Here is a 17,716-nt window from a genome sequence, read left to right on the forward strand (position 1 = left end):
TTACTTTTAAACCCCTTTCAATCGAGGTATTACATGGGGTTGAAAATGAAGAAAAAAGCATTCTTAATTGGTAAGCACCCATTTACGTTGCTTTTTGTTATTATTTTATTTTATTTATCATTCATATTCATTTATATTATATATTGTTTGGCTTTTAGGTTTTGAAACTTTTGAGCCCTCGTCGGTGATGTACTATGTATATATGTACTAACCCCCTATACCACGTATTTTAGTACTTATGTTTGCGTGTATCTCTTTTCTGAATCGCCTTATATATCAGTACCAGTCTCGAATATTTCTCTATCTACATCGAAGACGATGTTATCTACGTTATTTAATTGACATTATCTCTATCATACGATATTATACATAGATCTGTACACTTAAAAAATTGGGTTTATCAGTTTCACGTCGGTACTCGCCCACAAATGCATACAGTATTTTTCAAGTAATCAGAGTCGTTCTTAATAAAATATCTTATAAATAATAATTTTAGTTTACCCTTTATTAAACAAAAATTAACAAATGTTAAAATGTGATTTCATTCTGTTTTTTGTTTAAAAAATTTTATGGAATTTTATATAAACAAGAAATATGAAATCTTTTTTGACAGATAAATTTTTGATAGATAAAAAAAAATGTAACCAATTCTTATAATTTTGAATTTTTTGCATTGGAAAAATATTCCTTTACAGACAAAATTATTTGAAGAACAAACCCCCCAAAACGAAAATTTTTTGTGAAAAAAAAACAATCATTTTTTATTTTGCGCGATTAAAATGGCTACAAACGGACATAATACTGTTATAAAATAAAATGCCTTAAAATGAGAAAACAATGAATGAAACGATGCTATATTCGCCGAAGTTAATTCGTTCTTTGGTGACTCCATCTGGCACATTTCATTTTATGTTGATAGGTCATTAAGTCTTCCAGTTATGCCACCGTGCATTTTGTTTCGTTGGGTTTTACGTCGCACCAACACTGTGCAGGTCATATAGCGACTTTATGGCATTATTGATAAAGGAAGACCTTCGAACATATACATGAGTAGAACCACCGACGTTCCGTAAGCCAGCTGGAGGGCTTCCTCACATGAAATATTCCAAATCCCCTAGATGGATTGGAATCCACAGCGAAGTCAACGACCTTAAACACTTGGCCACGCCGCCCGCTCCCGTCCCCCAACAGAGCATTAAATATGTATAAAATAGGGTAATAACTCCTCTAAAACATTAGGGAAGGGATGCTTGGGTACATGGGCGCCGTCGCATTTCACTCAGATGGTGATTTATTCACATAATGTTATATGATATTATGAACACCATTGGTGATAGTTAAACGTTTTACAATTTCTTTGTACATCAAGATATACTCTTTATATCTTAGGGAGATAAATCTAGACAAATAAAAAAAATGAAAAAACACTAGTTTTCCTTTAATGTAATGTATCTTTTAATGGCATTCAAATATGCCAAATCAATTACTTCATAAAATGGTTTGGATGTTCAAAAATTTAAAAATCTTTCGTTTAAATTTTTTTGCTGTTGACACATTTCTGTACAATTACATATTTTAAGCAGATATCGTAAAGCCCCAGACAAAACTGTCAGGCTTTTTTTATAAAATTCAATAAAAGCTAAAAAAATTTGATTTTAAAAAATTGTTGCAAAACAGTTATCCACTATCACTTAGTAGAATTATTTTTATTTTATATTTATTTTTAAAGCAAATGTCTGTTTAAAGGGACGGCAGCTTTAGGGCTAACATCAATTTTTCATATGATAAAATTCGCTTTTAAAAAAGATATTTTTGATCATATCAAAAATCTTTTTTTACCCCTTCTTTTTTTAATGTTTTTTATTTCATCATAAGCTCGCTGACATGAATACGAAAAACATGGTGACTTTTGGGGTATTCTTTTTTGCTTTGTAAAATAAATATTATGGGTTTATGCTCAAAAAAAGTATTATATATAAGAAAAAATTATAATATACTGTCATTAGACGAGAACAAATGATATTACCAGGAGCTTTTTCTATGGAAAGGTGTTGACAGTGTTTGCGGACAAAAAATGGAAAGGTTGCTACTGAAACTATAGTGAAAACCTTTTTAGGTATATGACACGACCAAAGAGAAGTCCTTAATTCTATTTAGCTAGATTTAAAACAAAGCAACTTTCATTGGCAGTCATCAAGCCATAGCAGAATCAAATCACCAATTTAGATGTATATATTTATTGTTTGGTTCGGTTTAACAGCGCACCAACATAGTTGAGGTCAAATGGAGAAGAAGCAGGAAATATGTATTTGGCTAACCTCGGGTGTTACAAACTTATTACAACTCCATGGGTCAAAACCACTTCACCTACTGGAGCTAAGAGATGGATATACCTATTTTGAGCCCATACAGTCGCCTTTATACGAATGTGCATGGCCAATCGGTGGCTGCAATAAGGATGCCTTAAATCTCCAACTGTAAAGGCAACCCCTTCGTCACAAGGGGCAAGACATTATCTAACTAATAATATTATCTAACTAAACAGTTACGAATATATACATCCATGCATGGACATCATTTAATAACAGTTTTAGTTGAAATGGTCAGTATGAAAATCCCAGTCAAAGACAATCTTCACAGAGCAAAGGAATAATGACAACGATAAATACTGTTTGTTATTTAAACTGTAAGTCTAAAATAATTTACTATATATTTTCAAACTTTTGATGAGGACACAGTTTAAATAAAACTAGATTAATACCCAGTAATTGCACATAAGAGTGTGCCTGATTGCGTTCTATTTGTCAATGTTACTGACGATGTCTTTATATTTAATCTTTCGTAGTGTTTTCATTCTGCACATTTTATTTGTTCTTTTGTTTGATGTTTTTTGTTGTTGATCGATTTGCAATTGTGTTTTGCTTTTTAAAGCTCGTATGGGGTGTCATACTTTATTATTCACATATCGGTATTAATATATACTGGTTGGCAACTTTAAAACACTTCTCCCTTCCACTAGCCACATCCACGTTGTCATATTTTTCTCGACCCTTAAAGTAATTAATTGTAAAAAAAATATTTAATTATAAGGAGTGAAAATACTCCTAATATTAGAGCAAGGGGCGCGTGTAACCATTCTCAGCATAGCAGAAATTGATTTAATCTATTTTTTATTTAGTTTGATATTTGAACTTAAATTACTCAGAAGAAAATATTATTAACAATTGTAAAAAATGCATTTACTTTGTGAAACCATTATCATTGTTTTATATTTCTTTTATTTGTTACAAAAGAAGAAAAACTATAAACAAAATCAAGTAAAATACCTTGATTTCCTTATTTAAATATCTGGAAATATTCATTATATTTCTCAATATGATTTAGACACGTAATATCAACAAAATAACAAACATGTATATATTGATACATAATTCTGTTTTTTGTTCACGATTATTCTATATTTTTAAAAGTGACACGCTTTGATAGCAATTTAAACATGTTCAAAGTGACGTCATATTTTTACAATATCATTGACACTGAGGGACTCTGTAATATTATAAAGGCATTTTGTAAAAAAAAAAACTGCGTAATTAATTAAATGGAAATTGGCCAATAAAATAACTTTAAGAATAAAGAAGTATGTAATCTTTGGGCATGTTTGAAATATATCATACCATAAGAGACAATAGTTTAATTCATGTTATAAAGGCCGCTATCAGATAAGAAACTTTACAAAAAGAAATGAAAACAATGGTATCTTGTAATAAAAGGTTCATTAAAGCATTAAAGATCCTGTAACACAATTTTTAATGGTTTTAAATCATAAATATGATGGTCAAATTAAGATTAATCAATTTTGTAAGTTCTGAAATGCATTATAAGATATTACCGAATTTAACATTTTATGTAAAATAAGGAGGTAGAGAAGATTATTTTTATTAGTAGATATAGAGTTCAATATTTTGGGTAAAATATAGAAATGTAATGCATAGTATTTGACATATAAATGTACAAATATGTTCAGTCAGTATTTACATATTCTCATTGGACGATGTTTGACAAGGTTGGTTTTTTTTAAAAGCATAATCATATACATATATATAATTTCACTTAAGTGTGGTATACAACCTCAATTACAACATACTCATTAAACTATTGTAGAGTTTCGCCTCAAGTTGAGTTTTTAATATTCTTTGAAAATGTGTAATATTTTGATAAATCTCTACTGTATTCAATGATTGTTTTGCTTTTTTAACTGTTTGTTTTGTAGATAACGAACGATAAATAAGCCCAAAAACATAGCACCAAAGGATACAGGCAATTTTTTCACTCCTTAATATAAGTTTCCAAATTATCGTTTCAAAATAACTAATGTTTCTCGTTGTTTTAAATTTATTGTTTATAGTGATTGATTCCTTAAATCGTAAAATATTTTATACCTGAACGACAATCAATATGGTAGTTTTTGTCAACCTATATCAGTTTACAAATGTTCTTCATATACATATTGATTTCAATTGTTAAAAAAAAACTTCATTTTATATTTTGACAAAATTAAGCCGAATTGCGATAATTAGAAATTTAAAGTACATTTTCAATCAATAGCATCTAATATGTATAAAGTCCTCGCGGTGAAATATTTTTTGATAAAGGAATGACATAAAAGTGTATACTTATCTTCTAGATTTATATATATATGAGAGAAATTGTTTTCAAATATTTGAGGATATAATCCATATTACAAATATAAATTGTCAATGCGGTTAAGGCGACCAGTTACATAGCGTGTCGGTCCCAAATCTGTTTTTTCTAACACTATCTGGATTTTTTCCTATATAGACAGCAGAAGGACCGGAAGCGTGCATTATTCTATGAATTAATGCACTCCGCGCGGTTCTTTATTAGATCTCCCTGTATTATTTCACTTTGAGGGCGCCTATTTTGTTTAAATCTGATAAATAAAAACAATTTGTTGTCGTATTTATGTTTGAAAACTATCTAGAAGATTAAAAAGGGCCCAACTAAGGAAATATGAATCCGAACACCAATGATCTCTTTAATTCAGTCGTTAACGCCTGTACAGTACGTTCAAAGTGTTGTTTAACGTGACGTCACAATGAATGCGCATACAGGCAACGCTGCAAAGCAATCAAATGCCAAGTACGTTATTTATATCGCAGACGAGGTTAGGTTTACATTGGTAGGGGTTAACTTTTAATAATTTGTTATTCGCTTGAAAAAATATAGAGTGAAATAAAATGAACAAACAATCTAACGTTTTCAAAAAATTCGTTATTCCAAAATGTTTTCTAACACAGTAGATTTAACGACAGTTTTTTTCAAACCCACTGAAACAGCTTTTTTAAGAACGGTTCTATTTGAAACTCGTGGAGGCTGCGAAAAAATTTAACCTACCAAACATAAAGTCCCAACTTTAATAATAATAAATTATAACTTTTTCTTGGGACGTTGTAGAATGGAAATAATATTAATTTTCGTGCATTATTTGTATAATATTGCAGTGTTTTTCGTGTTCAAATGCGTTATAATTAATCCTCATGCCTATCGGCCTTCAGTGACTTATATTACTACTGCATTTTGAACTAAACCGTGCATTATTTTTCTTATATTTCAACAATGCACTAGAATTGATATCTTTTTTCTAATTAATATTTAAATTTACTCGCTGTTATGATCGGGGTTTGTCATCGTAATTTTAATTTCTGGTTTCTGTGTAAACCGGCCATGCGGTGTACAGAAAGCAGAAACTCAAACGGGGTTTTGGATCGTTGATGTTAAAAGTGGAATTATAGGGGTGCAGGTGGACAACAGACGGTCGTCCCCAATCCGGTCATTTTTAATTTCAAATAACTAGCTGTTATGATCGGTTCAATTGCGTGATTCATTCTGGCTTTTCTGGTGTAAACGGGCCACGGTGACAGCAAGCAAACTCAAACGGGGTTGGATCGGTAATAAAATGCTGAAATACTATCGGTTTTTAATCGTTTGTAATACGGAGCTAAAATCGGGCGTAACGCGATAATAAGCGTTGAATTAGATTTAGTGGTTAAACACTTTCCGGTCAGATATTGGCCGGTTATTATTGTCCGCTCGGCGATATCGGTGATTAAGACTTGCATATCGCGTGATATAGTTGCTATCAGTTAGGTTTGTAAAAATATTTTCACCGATCGAGAATTCTAAACATGTTTAAAAATCGCCTATCTGTAATTTTACCACGATAAAACTATTTTTCTCCAAGTAGCAGTTTGATAGGTGGAAGACAGGTGACCAATAGGTTGGTATCTGGTTTAAATAACGTGTTGTCACGTTCACTCAATAAATTTTGACTAAAAACTACCGATCGAATCGATTGGCTCTGTCCTAACTGGGCGTGTTATAATCGGTTTTTTATAGTTTGTAAATATCGGAGCTAAAATCGGGCGAACGACTGATTAATAGGTGTTTGTGTAGCTAGTCTCAGTGTTTAAACACTTTCCGTCAACTGATATGGCGGTGAATTCATATTTGTTATCTTTTCCCGCGGCGATATCGTGATTAAGAGCTTGCAGGTATCTCGAATGTTACTGCTGTCGGTTTATTTGATTTTAATATATTTTCACCGATTCGAAGCAATTTTTATGAACATGTTTAAAAGAATCCTATATCGTAATTTTTCATCCGATAAACTTATCTTTTCCGCAATGAAATAAAGTAATATCATTTAATAGTTTCATGCCTACGGTCACGTTATCACGGACGACTTACAGGCGATTAGCCGTCCTGGTCATGCGGGCTATCAGTATTTCTAATCAATCTCCGCTAGGGAGGTCTTTTAACTCCGTCTAGTGCAAGACCGAACAGTTTTGGCGCAACGTGAATTGTTAATACACCCTCGCAGTGTAGCCAGTCCATTTACACTGGGTGAAGTGAATCAATCGCAGGTAAAATTTCTTGCTGCAAGGAAACTTACAGTGCCGCCTTGGTGGGTTTCGAACCCAGGACTCTCGATCCCTAAGCGCGTCCCTACGAACTGGACTGGACTGCTGATGCTTTACGACTCAAATATGAAGTTGAATATGTGGATAACAGATGTTACCCAATAGGTGATATATCTCGGTGTTTAAATTTTGTAGCGTTTTTGTGTCATCTGGTTCACTCCATTAAATTAGATTGTTTGGTGACATCAAAAAAACTACGATGCAATCACCGATGGCTCTGTGTAACTAGGGTGTTATGTCATGGTTAAACTCATGTACAATGCATAATGGGTTTACAAAACATTTATATTGACCATTACATAATTATTGAATAAATCAATACTTAAGGTAATTTACACTTAACAATAGAAGAGAAGTTTTAGATATATTTTCGGAAAATTACAGAATATATTTTTTTCAGATTAAGATATACTATCCTTATTTTTGTGAAACAAACTTATATTGCAGACATGTATTCAAATCTAGTTAATGTCTAAATAAACCATTGTCTTAGTTTAAATACGAAAATGAATACAAAGGCTTATGTTTTGGCAAGCTGCATCCCTGGTACACTGACATCAAATTCGATTTTGTTACCTATCCGTTAACAATATCAATTTATACATATGTTTCCTATAGTATGTCTGACTGTTCTGTAATGTTAATACGTATACACAACTTTTTCTGTTGTATTCGCAAAATATATTATATCACTTTATTTATTATTACAAGTCCTCCAATCTGGTGTACAAAATTATATTATGACAGTTTTTAGACAATTACACAATAATCACGTGATTGGCAAACATCTGATCTGCTCATAGAAATAAAAATATTAAAGGAGCAAAGTATAAAGTATGCAGTTCTAAAATATGCAAAGACATTCTTGAAATTTACAATCTGTATAGTGTTAAAATTTCTACTATAAAGAATGTTATTTCGAAGTTTCAATGTATCGCAGCAGTTGTTTGCTAATGTACGTATCGTTTCTGAGTGAGAAACAAAACACTTATCGGAATTGAAACATATCATTATCATTAAATAATTCAAAATTTGTATTTAGCATGACTGACTTTTCATTTCATTTTCAACAGACTCTTTGCAAGATAGGCACACTTTCAGATTCAGGTAATCTTTCATAACGCCCGATTTCTAGTCGAAGTGGTGCTACACTACATCTAAATTTTAAGTGCAGATCAATGTGCATATGTCAATATGCTTCAACCTCATAATTAGTTTGTCCTTAATTTATTACGACCTTTGTCACTAGCACTTGACACTCGTTCAATATCGGTTCTCAATTGCAGAATATTAGTATCCTTAATAGCATTAGTTAAATAAGACATCATTAGATTTTTACAATGAAAAGGTAGTTGAATATATGATGCTAAATTATAAAAAACTAAGTTATCCTTTACCAAAAAGGAATGGCCAATATTGGTCTTTACACAACCTGTTAATAAATTCTCATTTCAATATTTCGTATTGATCTACCCGAAAGTATGCACTAATTAGGACAACGAGTCCCAGTGATTACATATGTTAGCGTTCCACCGATCTACATGAATACGGATTCAACACGAGCTGCATTTTATGTAATAAATTTTGATGTATTTATTATTTTTTATATCTCAAAAAAGACGTTTAACCGTTATAAGTATTTTCAAATATCAGATATGATCATAATATATGTTTAAAGTAGACATAGTTTCATTTAATGAAAAAGAAAAAGTAATGATAGAAGACTAAATACTTATGATTATTTTTTTAAATATATATTTAGTTATTATAGTCATATCTGTGTAAAATTACATACATTTTAGTATAAAAGATATACGTTAGATTGTACACGGTCATTCTTTGAGTAGAATTACGAAATACGTAAGTTATATTACATAAGTAAGTCAAGTATCATCGATAAACAAACAAAGTTTTATTAAATAAAATTTATTTATTAACTGAGCGGGATTAATCATAACTTTCAGACTTGTTTTAAACTTCTATAAGACCAATTTTAATGTAAATGGGTAAAGTCCACTGAAGCAGATGAGTGGTGTCCAATATTTTGGGTAGCCTCCTATTCGAAGAATTTCGGTAAATGTAGGACGTATTCCACAGTGGAGTTTCATCGTTAATACAATGAGTTGTGCACCTTGCGAAGCGTCCACACTAGATCTCGCAAAAACATTGGAACAATGACGCAGGCACTCAGGAGCAGCTGAATTTTTCTATGAAATCAGAAGTGTTAAACGATTAACGGAAGTATTTCTTATAAAAATTGAAATAAAATTTTTAGCCATTCATTCTCGCTTTTGAGTTTTTATTTTACATTGGTTATATATTTATTTTCGATAAATATACTCTTCTGATCAGGTGACAATATTAAGCTAGTGGCCTTTTCTTCCGTGCACTAGCGCGACACTTAGAACAACAAACCGTTCTTCGTAACAAAACTTGATTAAAAAAATCATTCAAAACCAAAGGGCACGATGCCAAAACAAGCAATAATATACACTTGATCACAGACGCCCTAAAGTAGAGGTTAACCTTCGTATTAATATTTACACTGAGAGGTACACATGCAGGCACAAAAATCAATTGAGTTTACGAATAATCGATAATAAATTAAAAAGGGAAATAATTTTTTTAGTAATATGTAAAGTATCGATTATCTTTTACAAACGCTTCAAGATAAGACTAACATAGAGTGTATGAGTTTACGTAATCAATATTTGCTGTGGGTGATTCGGAATATAGACAGTTAACAATTAAATTTTCAGGTAATCATTTATAATAATACGAAATAGTTTATAAGAATAAAATAAAGACATAACTGAAAATTTTGACCCCGACCCTAATTATTTTTGAATAGCTTAAACAATAACGTTAGCAGTCATTTCAAATTGATACATTTTAATGATATTGCGATTTTTGTCTTCCTAGGACCAACGACAATACTGATTAGACCAGATGGGGAAACTATTGACAGCTTTGGTTTTGATGCTGAGGCAAGGTATGCCGAACTTGCCGAGGATAGAGAACACAAAGAATGGTACTTCTTCAAGAGATTTAAGATGCAGCTCTTTGACAAAATCGTAAGTTCTAGGATTACTTATGAGCAGATTATTCACTAATAAGTATCTGTTTCCTAGTTTGCTATTTGTTATAACGAAAAAATATTATTTACACAAAAGTCTTACTATCTTTAGTTTTTAGTCTCGTGAAATGAAATCTTATTTTTATCCCAGTAGAAAGATGTAAAGAATGCTAATAATATTTTTGAAGTTTTTGGAATACGAATGTTTAGGTGCTAACAAAAATGGGAGAGAAACTGCCTGGGTTTATAAAACCAAATTTTAAATGAACTTTTGAAAGCATGAATAATGAATTAATTTGTAACAAATACTATGGATTCAGATTGTTAACTTAAAAAACTAAACATATAGGTATATAGGTATAAAAAGATAACAGAACAGATGAACCAATCCTATACATGACAAGTTAACAATATACATGACACGTTAACAAAACAGATGCCAATTATCCAAATGTTCAAGAGATCATTTACGTAACGGTTTCGCGTATAGTTCAAACGGCTACAACGCCCACAAAAAAAAAACTGTTAAAATCTGTAACGTTGTTGGTGTTAAGTCGAAGCTTTATAGATTTGAACAAATTATTGAAAAATAATGTCATTTGACAATTCTTGCCGTGTTTTATTATTAACTAGTACTTTAAACCTGCTTGTTCAGAAGGGAATGAGTCCAGATCATAAACAGTGAATAAATGTTTGCATATATTATGCAAATTTTGAATATATTCATAAGTTAAAAAATACTCATCTGGACAAAAATCAATTATATGCGAAATGACCAAAAATTACAGTATTGGCAAACATTTTGCCTGCTTTAATTGTGAGGTGTGATAAGCATGGCGCACTTGCCTCATATTTTTAAAAGATAACAAAAATTGAGCGACACTGCACAGTCTATCACATATGATGAAGTTTAAAATAAACTTTTGTGTGCGACTGTCATAAACAGTGATATATATATATATATACTATATATTATATATATATATATATATATATATATATATATATATTATATATATATATATATATAATATATATATATATGTATATAGAGTATAAAAGATAACAGAACAGATGAACCAATCCTATACATGACAATTGTATATATAACAATATTTGAAGTTTTTATTAGGGTCTTAGTGGAAGTTTTACTATAGTCGATGCCAGTGGAAAACCCTTACAAGCAAAAACGGTTTTCAGTTTGTCTATACGTTATCTCAAGGATGACCTTATGGATATGTCTGAAAGACAGCTGATGGATCAACACTTGGAAGAGAAAGATATTCACTGGGTGCTGACAGTACCTGCAATTTGGAATGATGTTGCAAAGCAATTTATGAGAGAAGCCGCCGAAAATGTAAGTTTTTAGTTTATTTTCAGTAGAAACATACATACACTCATATTAAAAAATATCTTGATTTAAATTGAACTTCTGAAAAAGGTAAATCTTCCAAAGCAATGAAATAAATAGCATGTATTTACAACATTTAACACGCATTTAAAGCAATTAGGTGATACAATATCCTATATCAATTCATAACTCTAAGTGAGTTCAATGTCATATCTATATTATTTAGGTTGGTAAGAATTTTAAGAATCCTTAAAGATCGTTCAGCACGACATTATTGTTGTGTATACATTTTAGATGGTATTTTTAGTTTCTTGTATTTGGCTTATTTTCAACTTGGGTGATTCCAGTATTCCTACTTTAATACTGTATAATTACCCTTAGGATATGTTGCCTGCAATTTAAATTTGTCTTTTGACGTCTTGTCTGTGATATGCAGGCTTCATAACCTCAGGTCCCCTTTCAAAATTCCATTTATTTAGTTCCGCCCATTGTTTTCTCGTTTAGGGCAAACGCATTCTTTTACTTGGGGACCATACACCGCTTTTCATGGAATGACACTACTGTGTCACATTGAAGGTTCCATGATAACCGCCGTATGAACACATCTGCGGATATTTCTAAATTCAAAATTCACCATTTTTGTGTTTAAATGTTGAATTCTGCTTAATCCGGTGCTGCTAGGGGGCGTGGACGGTAACTTGCACTTTCCACTACCGTCCATGAACAGGCTCAATCAAACCGAACCTGCAACATTTTACAATTTTGCCGTGTTGGGCTTTCTTTAGGGATTTTGTTTTTGTTTTTATGTATATTATAGTAAACATTGTAAATTTGCATGAAAATATTATGTTATTTTATTTGGGAATCTACTACAATATTTTCGACAAAAAATATTTCAATTTTAACCTTCCAACAATTGAAATTGTCTAAATATTATTTTAAATATTCATTAAATAGGCCGGATTGAAAGCGGAAAATGTAACAATTGCCTTAGAACCGGAATCTGCGTCTTTGTATTGTCAACATATCCCGGCTACTAAATCACACAATTCACTTGGAAAACTTCCAGCTGGCAGCATATATCTCATTCTAGACGCTGGAGGTACACTCTTTAATTGTTTACAAATAGCATCATATAAAATCAAATCAATGCATGTGCACGCAGTAAATAGTTCACTTTAAGAGTGGATTTCTTTTACATTTCTACAAGTAGGTATTCATTATTTATCCTCATATTGTTTTAAAAGTCAATAATTATAATGAACCATCTCACAAAATAGTCCAAAGAGACGGAAAATCATAGTAAAACTGATTTTATAAAAGCGAATAAAACACATGATCCTTTTACTATTAGGTGGAACAGTTGATGTCACGGCACATCAGGTTATGTCAGACGGAATTCTCAAAGAAATTCACCAGGCCACTGGCGGTGACTGGGGAGGGACAAAAGTTGATCAGGCATTTGAAAAATTCATATGTGAAATAACAGGTAAGAATGACATTCGTGAAACACTTTTTATGAACATATACTGTTTCAAGTTTCAGATTATTTTGGATTAAATTTAAAATGAATCAAAGTAAAAGTATTTGTCACCAGATAAATTTGCCATGTACACGTACATACGTAACACTCAAAACGTGATGTTAAACATTGCACTCGCTCTGTACGGATTCATCAACACGATATAAAATTTAAATTCACAAACAATGCAGATATGGTCTTTTATCCTCTTTAGGCGAGGGCGTCATGGATTCATTCAAAAATAAAGCAATGGAAGATTACCTTGATCTAATGAGATGTTTTGAAGTTAAGAAGAGAGAAATAAAAGCATCAAGTGACAGACAAATAACCTTAAAGATGCCTGTAGCTTTGATTGACGAGACTGAAGATCTCACAGGCATAACAATCCGGGAAAATGTTCAATATTCAACTTATAGGGACCAAATAAAGCTTGCAGGTGACAAAATAAGACTTGATCCTGATATTATGAAAGGCTTCTTCACAGAATCGTTGGAAAGCATTGTCAACCATTTAGAGGATCTCTTTCGTTTACCGCAATTGCAAGAATGCCAAACAATACTTATGGTAGGTGGTTATTCCGAGTCGTCCATTCTTCAAGAAAGAATAAAAGCTTGTTTTCGTGAGAAGAATGTGATAATACCAGCTGATGCAGGACTTGCTGTTCTAAAGGGAGCGGTAATTTTTGGTCACAACCCATCTTTGATTGCGGAAAGAATATGCAGGTTTACGTACGGAACTACAGCCACACATATAAAAGAAAGTTCATGCGCCCATCGTGAAACAACAACTTTTATTGCAGAAGGAAAAGAACGTTGCGATGATATATTTAGCGTCCATGTCCGTGCTGGAGATGTTGTCAAAGTAGGTGATTGGCAAGAAGAACGGTCATATTTACCAGTTTATCCGACACAGACGTCTATATTGTTTGGTATTTATTGTACAAAGAATCGCTCACCTGAACTAGTAACTGATTCAGGCTGTGTAAAATTGGGTGAGGTTGAGCTTCCTATGCCAGATACAACAGGTGGTGTCAATCGTAAAGTATTTGCAAGTTTTCGATTCGGTGGTACGGAGCTTGAGGTGAAAGTAATTGATAAATCAGCAGGGACGGAAAGAAAAATTTCACTGTCATTTTTAGGTTGATAATTGTGTTGAAATCATGTAACATTTCAACACTGATGACGAAATATTAATATTTAACTCATCTGTTGATTTAAAGGAACTCCACTGAGGTTCAAAGGCCTAAAAACATAAAATTTGAATTTGTTTCATAGATCAGTTGGGACATTTAAAACAGATAGATATGCAGAAGATAAGTAAGAACTGTACTCTGAAAGTAAGTGAAAATCGTATTTTGTGTTATTCTTAGCCCACTTTGCAACGCTTTTTAGTTTTGGGTCATATTTTACAATATGAGTAAATATTCTAAAAAGAACAGAGTGAGCGAATGATCTGAAATGTGCACACAAGTCTAGACCTACATCAAATGGAACATAAATCTGAATTAAAAATTATCTCTGGTCCTGTCAAAACATCAGTAGCGTCCCTTTAAAGCAACTATCCCACACATTGTAGTTTGGGCGTTTTTTTAAAAAAATGTCATCAACGCAGACTCGTTCATTTATATGATAACATATCATTAATACATGTCTTTTCGACAAAAAACATCTAATTTAAGTATGTCCAATGTTAATCCTGCTGTAATTTCAAACCGTTGCAAAGTTTATTTTTTTTATGTGGGAGAGAACTTCTCAGAGAAGCTTTAACATTTGTTATTATTCTATATACATGTCTGTTGAGAATGTATTTACAGAATAGAACCACATATATTCCGTATTGTACATTCAAATTTATAATAACCTTTTTATTATATATATTTCGTTTAATTTGAAATATCATCATCATCACACCAACAAATCATCCACTCCACCACCATTATCAGTAACAAAACCATTACCACTATCATCAACATCATCAATATAACCACTAAAACAACAACCACTACCACCATCATCAATAATAGCCCTAAGACCCCTGTCAATTTTTTTTAGAAGAAAATGTAATAATTCATGAATGCTTTTGTATTATACATACTTATTAAGTTTTATGATTTGACTGATACAATGAATACTTTTTAGACGTTATTTATCATTACTTATTGATCATTTTCTGTGAGTTCAAAAAAATAAAAGTTAACATTGTCAATTATACATTGTTACAACATTTATCATACATATCTGTTTAATAAACATCATAATATTATATAACAGTAAATCCGAAAAATATCAAATTGAAACCCCATATCTCAATTATCACATTGGCAATACAACATGTATCACAGAAACATAATTATAAAACAGTAAATCAGAAAAAAAATATTACCAGCTGTTGTAAGCATATAATAACAAATGTCTTTATGCAAGCAGGGTTCCCGGTCTTGAATTTATTAAAGATTGATATCGGAAACCAGACCAGCATCGTTTTGTGCACATGTACCCAACCGTCCAATATGAAAATAATATATGTGTTTATCCAATACGGGAATATATTGGACGGTACAAATGCAGATTGTCGATTGGTTAGATTTATCAGATATAAAATAAGTATTAATATTGTTTCTATCATATTCTTACATTATTATAGAGCGCTGATTAATTATGCAGTTATGTATTTAAAGCAACTAGAAACTGAAAACATAGAATTACATGTACATGAAATTTTGAAACTTAAATTTTAATTTTCTTTCTTAAAAAACATATGCGTCTTTTGACAACAATTATTTTGTTTTTCACACTCATTAACATAGTCATCTGTAGATTTTTGTTTGTTCTAATTTGTTAATTTTGCCGTAATAACCTACATTATATGAATGACATAGTTTGTTGAAAGATAATTTAGTGCAAGAGTGAAATGTGAGTATCTAGGTTCCTTGTATTGTATGTTTTTACTTTTGTCAACTATTTTTATTTAACAATTAAAGGTCAATGCATGATGCGTATGCCATTGTTGTTTTGTTCGTATTGAATCATAGCTACATTTATTTATTTATTTACTTTTTAGTCATTTTGACTATGTAAGTTTTGTTATATATATTCAGAGCAAATTGTTTTACTAATTAAGTTAACAAGTTACACCATTTAAAGGGTGGTAAACTTTCTACAGAAACGTAAATCATGATAACGGAACATAACGTAGCATATCATTGTTTTACAAAGGAGAAAGAAAACTGATATATAAGACAGCTTTGAAAGGTGTAGCACTCATTAACTGATCCAATGAAGACGAGTCTGTGATTTTAATTGTATGTCATTGCTCTGATTAAGTGATCTCCCTTTCAAGGGTTTTAAAAAATCTAGAGCATGTCAATTCTTGCCATACTTACCTTTGGAACATGTCTGTTGAGAATGAATTTACAGAATAGAACCACAATTTAGACATATAAATTAAACATAAACAGTTTCAATAAAAAATACACCTTGCTTATATACAGTAATGGCAAAAACACAATAGTATCGTAAATAGATCTAATTTAGTTTTGTTTTGGAAATATAAAAATACATATTCCCATGACTCATAAAACAATGCTATCTTTCGCTGGAACACTGGATATTATCTAATTTGTTCTAAATGTAAATGAATCAAAGCTAATTAAATGTGGACATATTGACCAATTCAAGAAAGACTGGAACAATGTTTCAATATATTTTATTGGGTACTATAATTTCTTATCCAAATTATTTTTCCATCAGTCAATGATAATGTGAATCAACCAAATACTTTGGAGTATTGATTTTGTATCGGCCTTTGTCATTTTGGTGATCAAACTTGCAGTCTTTCGAATAATTAATTTAAGAAAGTAAGATTTGCCCCAACCAGAAGTAGTACGTGTGGGTGTGTGAGTGCGTTTGTGTATGGATGTGTTAATTTGATGTTTTCTTTTGTGTATCCTCAAACTTAGTAGCTCACTAATTTATAATTATTAATTAATCAATTATTTTTGATTTAGTGATAATGTTGTTCAAAATGTTGTTGAAACTACTGCAAATAAATTACCACCTAGTACAATAGTTACGATGTGTTTGGCAAAAAGAAATAAGGTAGCCATAGATCACTTAATAACTATTTTGTTCTTATTGATTATAAACAACTTATTCGCACAGCAAGGGCCATCAGTGATAACATGTGTCGCCTCATGATAGCCAATAACATGTAGCAGCTACTATGTAGCAGGAGACCAAAAAAATCATAAACAGGGCAAAACACATTTTTTATTCAAGGGCAAAAACTCAGCTGAAAATCATTCAAGCGAACAATTTGTGTATAATGCATAATAACTTTACCTATCAATCAATCCTGTAAAGTTTAATTGAAATTGCATTAATGGTATAGGAGGAGTAGTTCTAGCAATACTTATTAAAACCCTTTTCATTCAAAGGCCATAACTGACCAAAAGTCATTCAAGCGGTTTACCCGTGTTATGTGTAAGTACTTTACCTACCAATCAAGTCTTTGGATAGCTTCTTGACATAAAATATTCCAAAGTCCCTTGCGAGATTTGAACACACATCGGTGATGGACAAGTGGTTTGAAGTCGACGACCTGAAACACTTGGCTCCCCCAAGAGCATAAAATAGGTAGGAAAAATCATAAAGGGTAATAACTCCTTAAAAAGGTAGGAAACAATCTTAAATGGTAATAACTCCTTAAACATTAGGGAAAAGAAAGTTTTTGTAAATAAGCACCGTTGAATTTTACTTAAATGTGAT

At 31.4% G+C, this 17,716-nt stretch overlaps 1 protein-coding gene across 1 annotated transcript; it reads left to right on the forward strand.

Annotated features, from left to right (window-relative positions):
- Positions 1-8,044: 8,044 nt before the first annotated feature.
- LOC132725243 (heat shock 70 kDa protein 12A-like) lies at positions 8,045-16,865 on the forward strand. Its single transcript, XM_060710337.1, has 6 exons — positions 8,045-8,108; positions 9,924-10,075; positions 11,210-11,434; positions 12,386-12,530; positions 12,783-12,917; positions 13,165-16,865. Exons 1-6 carry the CDS (start codon positions 8,045-8,047, stop codon positions 14,091-14,093), a joined length of 1,650 nt encoding a protein of 549 aa, XP_060566320.1. The 3' UTR covers positions 14,094-16,865.
- The last annotated feature ends 851 nt before the right edge of the window (positions 16,866-17,716 follow it).

Source organism: Ruditapes philippinarum, unplaced genomic scaffold, assembly GCF_026571515.1.
Source record: "Ruditapes philippinarum isolate M1 unplaced genomic scaffold, ASM2657151v2 ctg394_1_1_1_1, whole genome shotgun sequence".
Classification (NCBI taxonomy): Eukaryota; Metazoa; Mollusca; class Bivalvia; order Venerida; family Veneridae; genus Ruditapes; species Ruditapes philippinarum.

Bases quoted from the DNA above. Each gene is read 5' to 3' on its own strand.
- LOC132725243 (XM_060710337.1), top strand. From the start codon at position 8,045: ATGACTGACTTTTCATTTCATTTTCAACAGACTCTTTGCAAGATAGGC. The intron at 11,435-12,385 runs GTAAGTTTTTAG...TTCATTAAATAG, and splicing joins TGAGAGAAGCCGCCGAAAAT to GCCGGATTGAAAGCGGAAAA. The intron at 12,531-12,782 runs GTACACTCTTTA...TTTTACTATTAG, and splicing joins TCTCATTCTAGACGCTGGAG to GTGGAACAGTTGATGTCACG.